Source organism: Lissotriton vulgaris, chromosome 4_1 (assembly GCF_964263255.1).
Source record: "Lissotriton vulgaris chromosome 4_1, aLisVul1.2, whole genome shotgun sequence".
Lineage (NCBI taxonomy): Eukaryota > Metazoa > Chordata > Amphibia > Caudata > Salamandridae > Lissotriton > Lissotriton vulgaris.
This window is the reverse complement of record NC_141691.1, coordinates 1,778,149,074-1,778,164,727: the sequence shown is the minus strand read 5'-3', so window position 1 is coordinate 1,778,164,727 and position 15,654 is coordinate 1,778,149,074. Positions and strand designations below refer to the sequence as shown.

Here is a 15,654-nt window from a genome sequence, read left to right as displayed (position 1 = left end):
CGTTAGTTTCCATTGATACCAGCGCCATTTTGGGCGAGGCCGGTTTAGTCCGGAAGTAGCATCAGGGGCAAAATATCCCCGACAATTGGCGGTTTGGACCAGAGTCCCTTTCGGCAGTTCAAAAGGAAGCTGTGCTAACAGAGGGGCTGGTGGTGTGGACTGTCAATCAAGAGAGGGAGGGAGTAGAGTCTTTCTTACCGGGTCATGTTGATGTTCAGCCGGAACTTACTCAAGTTCGTTAGCCCATAATGTTCCTGGGTGGTTCAGACGGAAGCTGATGCAGACACGAGAGCACCGCCATCTTGTTGCTGTGCCGTGGTTATTTCATTTGAGATCAATGCAACTGTTCCTCACCGGAAGCCTGAAGGGGTCGAGGGCCCTTGGGACTTTGGTAGAATCTTCAAAGTCGAGGGGATGTTTGTCGATGGTGGGGGCTTGCGCCCAGGTGGGCAAGTGCCCGAGTTGCAACTTTGGACAAAAGTTATTCCAGCGGCCTAGACCCGCCTTTTCGAGGGCCCAGACGCCATTTTGAGATCCTTGTGGCAGCCACCTTTGCCGTATCCATCAGGAGTGGAAGGAACTTCTTGTGATGGCGGAGGACAGAGCATCATGCTGCTGGAGCTGGACATTTTTGGTTCGGGGCGCCAGGGTGCAGCAGTGGAGCCTTCGTCTGGGGAGGTGAGAGAGGCTCGTCTGTGCCGCCTTCCTTTCCCGGCGCATCCTACGCCGTCCCTTGGAATCAGGGGCGCACATGATGACCACCCTACACCCCTGATTCCGACTCTTGGGGGACCACTGTACATCCGGTGCTCCGCAAATATGCCCGTCGGACATTGTATGTCCTGTGCTGCGTAAGTATACCAGCCGGGTCTTGTATGTCCTGTACTGAGAAAATATACGAGGCGGGCATTGTATGTCCTGTATTACGGAAATATACCAGCCGGACATTATAAGTCCTGTGCAGCGCAGGTATATGGCTGCCGTCCGGCTGGAGGACATCGGCGCCGGACCAGGGCAGGGAAGCCTCCTACCTGTGGAGGTGGAAGAGGCTCGTCCGCGTCGCCTCTTCCTCCCTGCCCACCCTGCATCCGTTCGATGGAGGAATTCGTGATGGCCGGACCAGAAGATACGAGGGAGGGGGTCATTTGCAGCCGCCCCCTCCCTACCTGCGGCCCGGGGGACGCCATCCCTGGAAGGGCAGTATGGGAAGACCATTTCATTTGCCTGCTTGGTGGAGCCTCCAGGACCTTCTCGCCAGCAATCTCCTTTTTGGCCCATGGTTGCTGGCAGGCCCCGCCCCACACGTGCTAGGTGTTCCGGATGGGCGGGACCATCGAACTGTTACATTGGAGGACTTCCGGAGTGAGCATAACACGTTTTGTATTTTTCCTATCAGTAAAGTTTGTTTTAGTGAGAGTTCTACTAGTTATTCTATTTACCGTTGGTTGTGTGTCTTCTTTACCGTAATTAAATCCTAAGTTTATATAATAGACGCTTGGCTTCCTTGAGTCTTTTCTTTAACGGGGGGTTGTTTACACTGACCTGCAGTTGTGTTTGTTTTTCAGAGTGGGGGAGCAACAGAGAGCAATCAGTCCCAGAACTCTAACATGTCGTTAAAATTGGCCTGACGAAATCTGTGCCACCGAGCATAATCAAACGGGGTGGTCCTGTCTGTTCTGTCTGCACTAGTCTGATTGGTTTTTATCTCACGTCTTTTTCCTTTCTGTCGGTCCGTCCTTTCTGTCAACCCTCCATTCTTACCTATGCTTTGCAGAGTCGGGCATTGGGCTTTCCAGTGTCCAAGACATTTACAGAAAGCACATTGGTTTTGTTTTAAATCTGTCCGTCCTGTGCGTAATGTCGGGGGATTACCTTCGGGTCGTTGTGTTCCGGGGTTGGCTTGTCGGCACATCCCTTTACACCGTTCGCTTTTCATGTCTACTCCTCGGGGCAGTGCCATCGCTGGCCCTTCCCTTTGCCTACTAGACGTTTGGAGGGTTATCCGTCGTGTCCCCTCACCTTTTCTGAATTCGTCGCCTTCCCTTTGTTGCGTGGCTTCTTTGCGCCACATACCGAGGCTATCGAGCATAATAGGTGTTGTTTCATTCCTACGAAGGGCTATTTCTACTGTTTCTATTTTGTCGAGATCAAAGGATCCTCTCAGTGGCCACTGTTTTTCTCGATCCCTTTTTGTATAATTATGCCACAGTTCACTATAGGCTATAGCAATTAATCCATGCTTCATGAACATGTCCTTATTAGGGGTGCCTTCCAGCGGAGCCGGATGGTTCATCTCTAATAAGCGGTCCGGGTTAAACAGGCTACTGACCAGTGGGGAGAAGACAGGCATGACGGATCACAATGGGATAATAGTCAGCACTACCTATCTTATCACTGCGCGCAAAGACTAGATAGAATATTTCTATTCTACGTTGTTTGCACGTAGTGAATACCTCATGAACCAATTCTGAGCAATCAATCAACGTTAGGTCAAAAATAAAAAATCAATATGGTCAATGGGGAGAATAAGTAGGCTCGCAAAGGTTCGCGTCACCTACCCTTTCACTATCTGTAAAGAGGGGACCTAATCTTCCCTGTTTTCAGACAGAGAATCTCCAGAAAACAATCTATAACAGTTAATCAATGTTAGGTCGAAAATAAAAAATCAATATGGTCACTGGGGAGAATAAGTAGGCTCGCAAAAGTTCGCGTCACCTACCCTTTCACTATCTGCAAAGAGGGGACCTAATCTTCCCTGTTTGTAGACAGAGAATCTCCAGAAAACAATCTATAACAGTTAATCAATGGGGGGGGGGGCAATTGTTCAATGGGGAGGGGGAAAATAGGTCCGACGGGTGCGTACCTATCCTTCGCTGTTTATAAAGGGAGAGCCTGTTGTTTCTCCGTTTGTAGACAGTGAATCTCCAATAAATTAACAAAGAGTAATACTAGTATTTTCTCAACAATTATCAATTACTTTCAATTATCTATCACTTTCGCAATTCGTCGTGTTTACACGACCTTACCCGGACCGCATGGACAGTTTCTCGTCTTCCGAATCCAGCGCCCGATCGTCCTCTTCTCTTCGTACTTCTCGTGGCACTCCTGATGGTTCCCAGTCAGGACCGCAGATCACTCGAGAGAGGTCTGTTCGGAACCAGTGAAGTTCGGATGATCGGCTGTCAGACGAGGGTCTATCGGACAGGGTACCTTCCGATCGTTGCAGTCGTTCACTCTGTCGTCGGGACCTCTCCCACTGGATCCACGAGTCGCTGATGGGCCCCACGTTGGGCGCCAATTGTTAAAAAGGGGTTCCAAAGACAACCGGTAACCAAAGACCCCTTTATGTTGCCCGGCGGTATCGCCTCTATGACCCACCAATATTAATCAATGAAGAAGCAGGCGCTGGAGACTGGAAGGCGGGAAACGAGGATTTTATTCTCTCCGGAGGAGAACACATCAATTCAGACAGCAAGTATCGTCACGAGGTGCTCTAACCACATCTCTGAGGCCTGGCCTCTTATACTGGAGTTTACGACCTTTATTACACATAACACATTCTCGCAATACTTTAGTACTAGAAAGAACATCCTCGGAATCTCCCCTTCAGACCCGTTCCCACATACATTTACAGTCGGATTCCCCACCCCGGTCACAACAGGTGATAGTTGTCACACAGCAGGGCATTCCGCCGATTCACGGAATGCATGGGGTTGATCGGATCTCATGGGGTGGGGGCTTTGATCGGTTCGGGGGTCTTTTGATGGGGAGGGGAGGCTTCCTACTGTACGGGGTAATAAACAGTATCCGCAGAGCCAGGTGGCGGTCTGGGAACAGGGAAGACAAACGGGGATACAGGAAAAGGGGGTTTGCATCAAAAGGGTTTGAGGCCATGAAAGGAATGAGGGGAGGTGTCGCGCTGGGAACAGGATGAGATTCAGTGGTGAAACTGCGCTGGAGAGGGGTTTATGACCCAAGACATGAGAGAGCGGGGGTTGTCAGTGTGCGGGGGAATGCTTGTGAGGTTAAGAGAGAGAGAGAGACGCGCTGGCTATCAGCGAGGGGCAGGGAGGCCATGGCATTCAAAATGGCTGCCGCTTACGCGCACGACTGGGCTCGAAAAGGTGGCAAGATGGCGCAGATAATGTTCACCAAGATTGTATTCATTTTTCACACGCCTGTGCGTGCCCTCTTTACTCTGGGGACTAGGAGGAGATGTTTCTGGTCAGAACGCAACGTTCTGTTCGCTTTGTATGGCACTGCTAGATTTCTCAAAATAGGGGGTCCTGTCCCCTGGAGAATTCTGTGGGCTGTACAGAGTGCCTTAAATTTTACTCTTTCCCGCACTGGGAGCCAGTGCAATGCCTTTAGGGCAGGTCTAGCTGACTCGGTTCTGGGAGTGCCCATGAGCAGTCTGGCCGCCGCATTTTGGACCTGCTGAAGTTTGTTAAAGGTGGATTCAGGGGTACCCAGAAAAGTATTCATAGTCTGCAATATTTGCAGTATCCGAATTTGCTCCTGAATCAGGCCCAGGTAAGCCTCATTCTTGTAGCTGAACTGAGAAACCGCTTCTACAAATGGAGCACTTACTCTTTTGGGAAAAGTTGTGTAGGAAATATTTTGTAAAAGGTCCAAAAATGGCAACAGCCCAGTTAAAATTCAAGTGTCAGCAATTGATTAGACCTAAAAATATCTTAATTTGGCTATCCAACACTTGTAAGCTGAGGTCCACTGGCATCTGAGTTGGATGCACACGCTGCTGTATGGTCAAAACAGTTGGAAGGGGTAGGATTGAGTTTAACATAGCCCACCCACAGGATAACGCCCTCAATCTCTGACCTAGCCTAAATTTCAGGCAATCTGAAGACGATGTTCCAGGTGCAATTATCGGAATATCATCCACACTATTATATACAGAAAATATCAAACCAAAGAATGCATTCCCTTAAAAAGGACTACATGCACATTAAACTAAATGGGAAAATCTTAACCTAGTCAATCTCATACGACTTTAAGGTGAAGGGGAATTTAGTCTATTAAGTGGGTCATTTGGCAGCTAAGTACTAGCTCTTCATAGAGGATCAGCAGTACTCTTTAGCTTATTTCCTGAATTTCCAGGGTTACCTAGATAATTTACCAGAATTATATGACTGAAGGAAGCACCAGCAAGGATTCCAAAATGCTCCTCATTTCTGGGGATGGGGATATAACCATGGGACCTGTCCATCGCAGTACCATAGAGGAAATCTAATAATCTTTATTCTGGCAGATGTCCCTGGGTAGTCACCTTGCTGCACTGGTTATACCAAACACCTACTGGTGTTCTTCTTCACCCGTTGCCTCCTAAATTGACAACAATTATCAAAGAGGCATACAGTAGAGTGGGGCATTGAGACTTTGGTTAAAGCCATTCCTCCGTTTCAGTCTAAATACACTCTCCACTGTCAATTTCTGACATATACCAATACACAATGAAATATATTTGGAGAAATACAAGAAACTATTCAAATAACTTATAAAAAGGATGTTGATGTTACATTGAAAATCTAAAAATATAGGCAAAGATATTGCTACAGTAGCTAGACAGCCAATATTCCCCACCAACCAGTGCATGAACCATTACAAAGGAAAAAGAAGGATCACAGGGTGCTCGAGTAGTAAGAATATTGTGGCATCTGAAAGTTGCTTGAGTTTGGGTTAGGGGAAGAGATGTTCCTTCACTGACTAATGGGATGTATACATTAAGTTAGAAAGGAGTAATTCCTCTCGGTGTTTTTTGATCAAAGTTTGAATGTAATACCAGAGATATCTGTTGTGGTGAATCAAGGTCTTAACAGCTTTGTATGCTACCCGAGTTGTGAGTGTGCCTGTCAGTTCAGGACCTTGAAGAGTTTGATTTCCTCACATTTCTGTTGCCATCATTGTACTACAAAATTCATATCCACAGAGCTTTCAGATTTTGTGTTACAGAAGATACATATGCCACATATAATGTACAGCATAGACGTAATGATGCTGAGCTATAGCTCTCACTTAAAGATAAGCAGCCCCACTCCCTTCATCAGAGCTCACACCAAGTCAGATTTTAGGTCTACATTAAGTAATAATCAGGCATTTGTAAAGCGCAAACTAATCACCCCTTAGGGTCTCAAGGAGCTAGGGGCTGCCCGGGAGATTAATTGAGTTATTGCACAGAGTCACATGATGCTGAGCTGGGTTGCGGCCAGTGATCGAACCATGAGCCCTGCGTTCCAAAGACAGATGCTCTGGCCGCTGAGCTACACCTCTCCCGTGAAGTAATACATTGGCTCCTCATGCGTGCCCACACCATGTTCAAAAACCAGCGGCATCAATTATAAAGCTATCACGACCAGCATCCCCGCTTGCCTTGCAGACATGCAGACCATCTCTGGTCATGCTCAGCACACTTGCAGTCACTAAGCCATCAGACTGCTGACTAGGAAGTGCCAAAAAGTTAAATGAGGCCTTTTCCTTCTATGCAGGCAGAATCTGGAAGAATGTCTCCATGTTCATCAGGGTCACACCAATGGTGCGCCAATTTGGAAAAGAGTTGAAGACTCACCTATTTAAAGAACTTTACAACACAATGCATTAACCTTCCACAGCCCAGCTACCTTTCCTATCACTCATTGACCGTATGCTTGTTTTTGACCCTGTACAGCACTCTGCTGTCTTTTGATTAGGTTTGCACTATAGGCTGAAAGCATTTTTGTGTAAGAGGCTACTCTATTTGTTATACAGGTATGATAGATCTTGTGTTGTTAATACACTGGATGTGTGAGAAATGTTAGTGTTGTTAGTGAGATTTGGAGATGTCTCAACATTAGACGTGGTGAACATGTACCTGCTCCTATGCATGGTGTTAAGTGAAGGTATGTTTGTGGGATAGAGGCGGTATTGTGTGTGCTCACCATGATTACCTAATTGCAAGGGTTTCTCTCTTCAAGGACCACATGCAATAATGTAAGTGGAGGATTCACGTCCTACAAATCAACAGTGGTGTGTTCAGTAGATGAAGTCACCCTATACTCCTGGGACTCTGGGATTACTTGAGGAGGTGCAAAGCCCAGAGATTGAAATGTGGCCCTGAAGTCCATGTTTTGGGAAAGTTACAAAAAACGTTTTGAACTTTCCTTGATTTCGCACTGTTTTCATCTCTTGTTTTAAACATTTTACTCCGGTTATCAATTCAACTGCACAATAAGATCATTAAGCATTATTTATTATTATTATTATTATTATTAGGCATTATTTGACCCCTCAGAAGCTGCAGCTGTGATCCTTTAGATATAAAATAATTATTGAAAAATGAACTGCGCTCTGTTCATGGCACAATGCAAAAATTATGACAGAAAAAACGCGAAATGCGGCCCTCTGAGTAATTATTTAAGACTTGTGTTGTAACATTTTGGTTTAGGTGATGGGGTAGGGGAAATGCATAGAAGGGGGGGTTCTTGTACATAGAAACAAAGTCATTTCAGCACCCTTATTTGCAATTCATTCGTCAATGCAAATGCCGAGCTTTGTTTTCCACTTTCAAAGGCTGGTGGAAGTAAAAAAAAAACCTTCTGAGTGCATGAAATGTAATGATTATAAGAACAAGTTGTAATTGTTTCTAGCAAGTTTCCCTGGGTCTTTGATGTTGAGATTAATGCTTTGTATGTTAATATATTGATACGGGCCCTTGTTTGCCGGGATGCTCGGATGCTGAACAGTTCCTTGGTTGCTGCAGCAAACACCTCTTTGATCTCAGTGGGTGTTTGTAACAGAAGTAAACGCGAAAAGGAACTGAACAAAGAACAGCCGCAGTTTTAAAGAATTTCAGGGAACCGAGATTAGCAATTTCAATACAGGGGCAGTAACCTAGAACCCCAGCCCGGTCTTGGCAGGCAATGTCAACAGCAGCACAAGGCAGGCCACTTTCATGCGCTTTCCCATGAAGGGCCATCAAGAAGCCGTGCCTGCTGGGGATGTGGCAACCGAACTTGCTAGTCTTTGATGTAACTCCGTAGGGCACCAACAGAAAATCTGTTTGTAATATCGACACTGCCGGGCTCCTGCCTCTTCCACCTCTGCTGGAATTCACGCAGAGTTAAATTGTGATCCCTGGCACAGAGCCTTCACGAATGGGCCTTGTTAGCAATTGTCCTTTTCGATATGGTGCAAAATTCCTTTGACTTTAGAAACACGAATACTCGGGGTTGTATTCAAGAAACTTACCCGGGGTGCCTGGGAAGCGATAGCAGTGTGTTGCGTTTTTGCAAATGTGGAAGACTGCTTAGCAATCCCTCTGAATTGAGCTATATGATTTAATAAATATTTAAATGTACGTATAGATTTGGCCTTAGATATTATTCGTTCATCTGATTTGTTTATTAACAAAAATTAACTCACTGTTTCAATGAAGTTGTATATTTCTACTGCATTAAGACAGTGTGGTTTTAATGTTCTACTGCAGTTGTGTTGCATTTGGTTTGTTTCGTTGTGATGTCCCTCTTATGTTTTAATTGTTTTGATGTGTTGCTTTGGGTATGCTAGTACTTTATGATGCTTATTTACCTATGTCAACAAATGCTGGCTGCATTGTATCCAAACAAAAACAGAACATGCCTTGAAAGTTCCTTTCGCAAATAAACATTTACAACTGTCTAAGGTGGTAAAACGGGAATACTCCAGCCTTCACATACATATGACACCAATCAGACCAAAACTGTAGCAGAAACTGTGTCTTAGCACTGCCAGTGCTTTCTTTACGTGATACATCCCAGGGGCTGTATTATGATCCTGTTTCTTGCCCTTTGCTCACGCAGAAGAGGTCAGTGCATTTTTAAGTCGAGCCTGGGCAGCGCATGTGCTGCTCTACGGCATCCGGTATTGGAGTATGGAATAGAAGCAGCACCCACTCTCCGCCCATATTTGTCATTGGCTTGCGACATTGCCCTTTGTAAATTCGTTAATAGGCTTGTTAGTCCCTCCTTAGTACCACCTTGTCTTCATTTGTGACCTCCCATGAGGACTAGCCCTTTTACTTTGGTTGTTACACAGTACCAGCCGCGGTCGTGCAGGTAACAGCGGTGTGGCGGTTGGGCTGCGTTGGGGGGGATTTCAAGGGACGAAGCCGAGGTAAGATTAAATAAATAAATAATTGTACCTCTGCTTTGTCCCTCGAAATCCCCCCCGAACGTGGCCCACCGCCCGACCACTGTTACCTGCACAGACCACGGCTGCACAGTACCTTTTTTTTAGTCTGTAAGTACTAAGTGCCAGATTTAGGTGGCCATTTACCGGCCGGTAACGGCCGATTTCCTCCGTTACCGACCGGTAAATGGGTTTTTGGGATGTAGGGGGCCAATTTTACCGAATCGGTAAATTTACCGAATTGGTAAAATACCAAATTGGTATTTTTACCGATTCGGTAACTTCTAGATGTAGGTGGGACTCTTCTGAGTCCCAAAGGCCTTTCAGATTCGGTATTTTACCACCCAATCTAAGTGGGTGGTAAAATACCGAATCCAGGTGTGCATGCACATGTGTGCATGCACACCTATGCCCTGGACAGACAGACATTTGTCTGTGTGCCACATGGCGCACATGCCTGTATTTGGGGTGCTAGAGGGTGTCAAAGTGACACCCCCTGCACCCTTGCTGGAATCGGTATTTACTGAATCGGTAAATACCGATTCGGTAAAGCCCATTGATTCCTATGGGCTTCAATGCCCATAGGAATCAATGGGCATTACCGAATTGGTATTTACAGAATCGGTAAATACAGAATCTTAACGATTCGGTATTTACCGATTCTGTAATACCTATATCCCCCCCCCCCCCCTCTATTTTACCACTTCTTAAATACCGAATCGGTAAGATTCGATATTTAAGAAGTGGCAACATAAAATTACCTACATCTAGGCCCTATTTTCTTTAATGAGTTTATCCCACCACAGGCATGATATGCTTTCCTGCAACATTCAGCATGCCATGCGTGCTTTTACAATCCGATCAGCCCGGGACAATGGCGGCTGCTTCTTTAAATAGGTCTTGCATTTGCGGGAGTTTGAGCTATTGGCATTGTAAATAGCAATGCCTTTTATTTATGTGTTAATTAGCAAAACAAATAAATAAAAGGCATTGTCATTTACAATGCCAATAGCTTAAACTCTTGCAAATGCGAGACCTATTGCATTGCAAATGCTTGTTTTGTTGCATCTCCAGCCCATACATTAACTCTGAAAAGCTCTGAGTTAGTTCATGCTTTACTGACAGCGGAGCTCGTAAACATAAACAGGCAATTACTGAACTGTGTTTCTAAGCTCTGCTGTCTGAAACCCCTGGACTGACTAGCTCGGATATTTGTTGTAGTTAATGTATGCACTGAAGACACAAAAAAGAAACACACCTACCCCGTCTGCACCGGCACAGAGGAGAAAACTGGATCATGATAAGCCCGCGATGTTTTAAGCGAAAATCAAGAGAAACCAGCATCGGAATCAGGAACTCCTTCGCGCTCAAGCAGTCTCGGAACAAGGACGCTTTATCGGTGCTCCAGGACGACAACAGGTGATTCTGCTCCGTCGACGCGCGCTAGAAGCTATGTCTCACTTGTGCCCTTCCGCTGCTAGGTCGCTTGTCACCTCCCCTACGTCAGATAATTCAATGCTGTCATTAAGGTGGCGGAAGCCACGCCCCCGCCTTTGCTTACCTTTGCTGTACACAATGCAGTTGTTTTTGCTGTCTTCCACTCCTTGCCACGTCACGTCCAGCAGCCACTTGGGACCGGCCGTCAAGACCATGGGGACCGACGCCTTTGTCTTCTGCAGAAAGGAGAAACACAAACATGCCATTAGCTTCTGTTAATTAATATCTCGAATAATTAGAGCCATAAATACTTTACTTAAGCCACATATCCACCCGCCTTAATCCACCGGTCTATCCCCATGCCTCATGGCACCTTTCTGTGAAGACAGCTCCCTCGGCCTTTAAAGGTTTTTCTGCCTTCAGTCAGTGCAAAAAGTAGAGTTATTATTATCAAGAATTTTGGAGCCCCATCCTGGGTCAGATCTCACAGATTATCCCCATCTCCAGTGGCTCGGGGTTATAAAGAGAAAGCAGGCGACTTTCAGAGCCCAGAGCAGGGTGTTTGGAAGTGAACTTTAGACACATTGTACTTCAGTATCAAAGGGATCTCGCCACTTCCTGAAACAGACAGGAAAGAATTCACAGAGCCGGGATCCATTTCAAAGCCCCAGCATGTATGGTTTGGTGGCGAAGCTATTGAAAGCGGGCATTGGAATCCCCGTGATGGTGTGTGTTGATGTACAGATGTACCGCTGCCAGGACCATATTACTGCTATTGACCCGATGCCGAAGGTCCCTGGGAAGACTGTGGACACAGACAGCAAAGGCATTTTAAGGCAGGGCAGCCAAGCGCGACACCTCTTACTTCCGGCATCGGCACGTGCTTTCTTTTCATTACTGTATTTTATGTTTTCTCCTCTTAGGATATTGTGCATGTCCTACTTTCAGCCCTAATATGGGGAAAGACGGGTGACCTGTTTACATGTATTGTAATATAGACCCCTACATTTCTACCAGCTTTGGAAAGAGGGCATGTGCATTTCTTTTTTATGTACTTGTATATATGGCTAAACGTTTCTCAGTTTGCAAGGCGGTCAGGAATAGAGGGATGCTTGAGATGGCTCATTCCTTTTCTGTGCATCAGGCTTTTGTACCCAAAGATGTCATCTGTGCACCCGTGGGAAGGGTTAAGTGTAACGCAGGGCAATTTAACCAGCCTCGTCATCAATGCTCGCCTCCTCTCTGGAACTTTATTGTTTCACACACCTTCAGTGTTCAGCCTTCTTCCGCCTTTCAACAAGTCCTCCCTTGTCACCCTGTACTTTCCAGGTACTTTTGATTTGAGGAACCCCATTGACCCCCATAACTTCTTGAAAATATGTCAGTGCGCCACCTTCATATTCTACTGATTCTTGCTCCATTCCCTCTCCCTGCCATCCTACCGTTCATTCCGGTAACAGGAGGCAGATGGCTTTGGCTGCCATATGGGATGGCACCTTTATAAGGCACCTCCCATTCGCCTTGCCCGTTTCTTTGAGCTTTTACACCATTGTGCATAGTACAAGACAATCCCTTAACCCCTTCCATGCTGATGACGAACCCCAGCCGTCATGCACTACGGTGCTCGTGTGCTGATGACGGCTGGGGTTCGTCACGGCCCGCCCCTGTTCGTGCTGTTTACAGCACACCAGGGGAATCGCGGCCGCATCGAAGGGGTTAATCAGTTTACCTCTCTCCTCTCCAACAGAGGCAAATACACAAATCTTGATCACCTCTTCTCAAATCCCATCAAAAGTCCTTGTAAAGTCCCCCGCACATACCCTCTCTCCATTATCATTTTCAATATCTGGCTTGATATTGTTCTGCCAGGCCTCGCAAGGTGATTCAGGAACTAAGGGCTCTTCTTTCAACATTTATGCAAATAGAGAACAAACTGAACTAACTGTCATGGAGCTCTCAGAAAAAATCCTTCTTCGGTAGTGTACCGTAGATCTGGAACTCTATTAGTCCTGCTATAAAAACCAATTAGCTTCCGTGTCATCTCTAAAAAAGAACCTAAGAACTTTCTCTCTGCACATTTATGTCAGCCCTGATCCGCCTGGAAACAGCTACACCTAACCGATCACTCTCTGTACATGAAGAAGCAGGAACCGCAGTAAATTCAAGCAACCCCTCCCCCAACCACTTCCTTTCAATGCTTTTCAATAGATGGTCCTCTTACTCCCACCTGCAACCTCTGACTTCTTCCTCCTTCTTTCTTTAGTGCATTTAAGATGCTCTGCACTATGCACAAGATCCTGACAGGCATCGGCCCAGATATTCTGAGCGACCTGTGCACCCTCTACTCTCCGACGCGAGCACTCCGCTCAGCAAATTTGACCCTCGCCCGAATCCCCAGCATTCAAAGGACCAAATCTGGCAGTCGCTCCTTCTGGCGACCTGTCCCCGCTTTATGGAACTCTCTCCCTCTTCACATACGCAGCAACTGTGATGGATGTATGACGTTACAACGCAACAATAAAAACACTACTGTGGGGTAGGACTGTGACCTGCCCTTTGTAAACTCTTCCCTCTTTAGACCCTCTGGTACTTCTTTGTATTTGTGACGTTACAACGCATACTTTTACAACGCCTACCTTTACAACGCATTTTTTACACCGCAACATCCATTACAACGCATACCATTACAACACATGCCATTACAACAAATTCTTTGAAACTACCTTTACAACGCATTCCACTACAACGCATACTACATTTACAACGCATACCATTACAACGCATAACATTACATTGCATGTAAGTTAAGTATTGGATAGTGTAGGGGTAAAAATTACTATTCTAACTCCAGGGGGTGCAACAGTAGGGTAAGTGTTGGATAGTGTAGGGGTTAAAATTACTATTCTTACTCCAGGGGGTGCAACAGTAGGGTAAGTGTTGGATAGTGTAAGGGTACTATGTGTCGTAATGCTATGCGTTGTAATGATATGCATTGTAATGACTGCGTTGTAATGGCATGCGTTGTAGTGGTGTGCGTTGTAGTGTCATGCGTTGTAATGGTTGCATTGTAAATGCATGCGTTGTAATGGGTCTTGTGTTGTAAAAGTTTTGTTGTAATGGTAGTCCGTTGTAAAAGTTGCGTTGTATAGGTTGTTTCCCAATGTGATCACCAGGTCTTCAGACGGGTGGTAAAGACCTGGCTTTTCTCTCAGCTTTTATTCCTCGCTTGCCTTCCACTTCGTCTGGCTTCAGCGCTGGGACACCTCATTGCTGAGGGAGCCATGCGCTCTACAAGTATTTTAATCTAATCTTATCTAATCTTTATCATGTTCATATTAATTTTTTTTGTCTAATCACCTCATCACCTTTCATACACTGAACAGCCTTATTGACCTCGCCTCTCCCTTGCCCTATGAATACTTGCTGTGTTACACTCTGTTCAAATGCTGATACCTGGGTGGGTCTGGTTTGTGCGAGGTTATGCTAGCTTCAACTGTGGCCTGTGCCTAATTTGTGTTGCAGGTGGCAGGCATTTTTCATTCTCACACCTTGATCCACAGCAAGTAGAGATTAAGGCAGAAAAGGGAGAAAGCAGTGGACAAGAGAAAATGTCAAAAAGTGACAGAAAGTAGGCATGACAAAGACCAGGTGCTGTAGGCTGGTGGAAGAAAAAGTCATGAGGAAGAATCACAAGGTAGCCTCGGTATTTAGCAACCCTTCGCATTTCACAGAACCTATGGCAGATCCCTGGGATAGTCTTAAGGCCCATGCACTTATTTAAAAAAAAATAAGCACTGCCTGTGACCATCTATCATCACATATGACTAGGTTCCACTGCCTGCGAGTTGCCATGTGAGTACAGTTTACTATTCATGTAATGATCAAAAGGCTGTATGAGGTAATTGCTTGTAACAAATACACAAACAACCTAGACATGGGCTGCTAGGCACCAATCAGTGTACTTGACACTGGGGATTCAACCTGAAGGTGAGGGGTCAAGAGCCAATTGGAATTGTTTTCCAGAAACAGCTCACATCTGGGCCCGCATTACACATGCAGCACATTTTCCTTCATTGGGCCAGTTTCACTTTTTAAAAGGTGCGCCCAGTGCAATGAAGGAAAATGCGCTGTATTATGGGGAATAAGCTGCCCCCAGGGCAGCCGCAAACCCATGCTGCCCTGGGTAAACACATTCACATGAAATATGGAGCGGATGCTCTACAAACCGCTCCGTGTTTCTCTGTGCAGATGGCAAACTGCCTGCACTTGTAAAAGGGGACTAGAGATCCCCTTGCAGGTGGGTGCAGCCAGTGACTGCACCCTCCTGCAAGAGGATGTCTGAGTGGTTCACAGGACTATCTTTACCACCTACAGAGGGCTGCTCTCAGTCAGTGTGCCTCCTGAGGGCTTCTTTGCTTCTGCATCCACATCAGTAACACGGCGCGGAGGCAGAGGACAAAGGATTCCCTCATTTGCATGGGGCACATCCCCATGCAAATTAGGGAATGCTCCCTTGAAGACAGTGCAGGTGCTTCATCTGCGCCACCACTATTGGTATTACATAAGGGGCCGCACAAGCGCCTACGGCCCCTTCAGTAATAGCAAAGTGCCCAGGGGGCACGCACAGCAGGCTCAAACACCTGTTGTGCCGCTCGGGGTACTTTACGTAATACAGCCCCTGATGTTTAGGCCAGCACTAGAGAGTATTCATATTAGATGCTGTATTGATAAAAAAAAAACAATATGAACAAACAATCTATCTTGTATATTCAATGTGCAGTACAGCTCATCAGGTCTTAGAAACAAATGTACTCTTATGAAAGCTCTGCTTGATTTTAGTTTCAAAGTGAGCTTTTAACATAACATAACATAACATAACATAACATGACATAGCATAATTGTAAGAAATCGGGTTATAAGTTCACAAGCAATACATATGCAATTGTCTTTTTACTGAGACCCAAGTATCCTATTGTAGCACTTAATTCTCTCAAGTCAGAGGAACAGAGCAGTCCAAGGACTACACAGTGGATGTGGTGTGGTCTAGTAACACAAGCT

General features: G+C 45.9%; 1 protein-coding gene across 1 annotated transcript in view; it reads right to left on the bottom strand.

Moving 5' to 3' along the window:
* ZFPM2 (zinc finger protein, FOG family member 2) overlaps positions 1–15,654 on the bottom strand; it is a 604,418-nt gene that overhangs the window by 177,949 nt on the left and 410,815 nt on the right. The window contains exon 5 of the mRNA XM_086966105.1: positions 10,721–10,832. Coding sequence (XP_086822231.1) covers positions 10,721–10,832 — 112 coding nt within the window. The remainder of the gene's footprint in view (positions 1–10,720; positions 10,833–15,654) is intronic.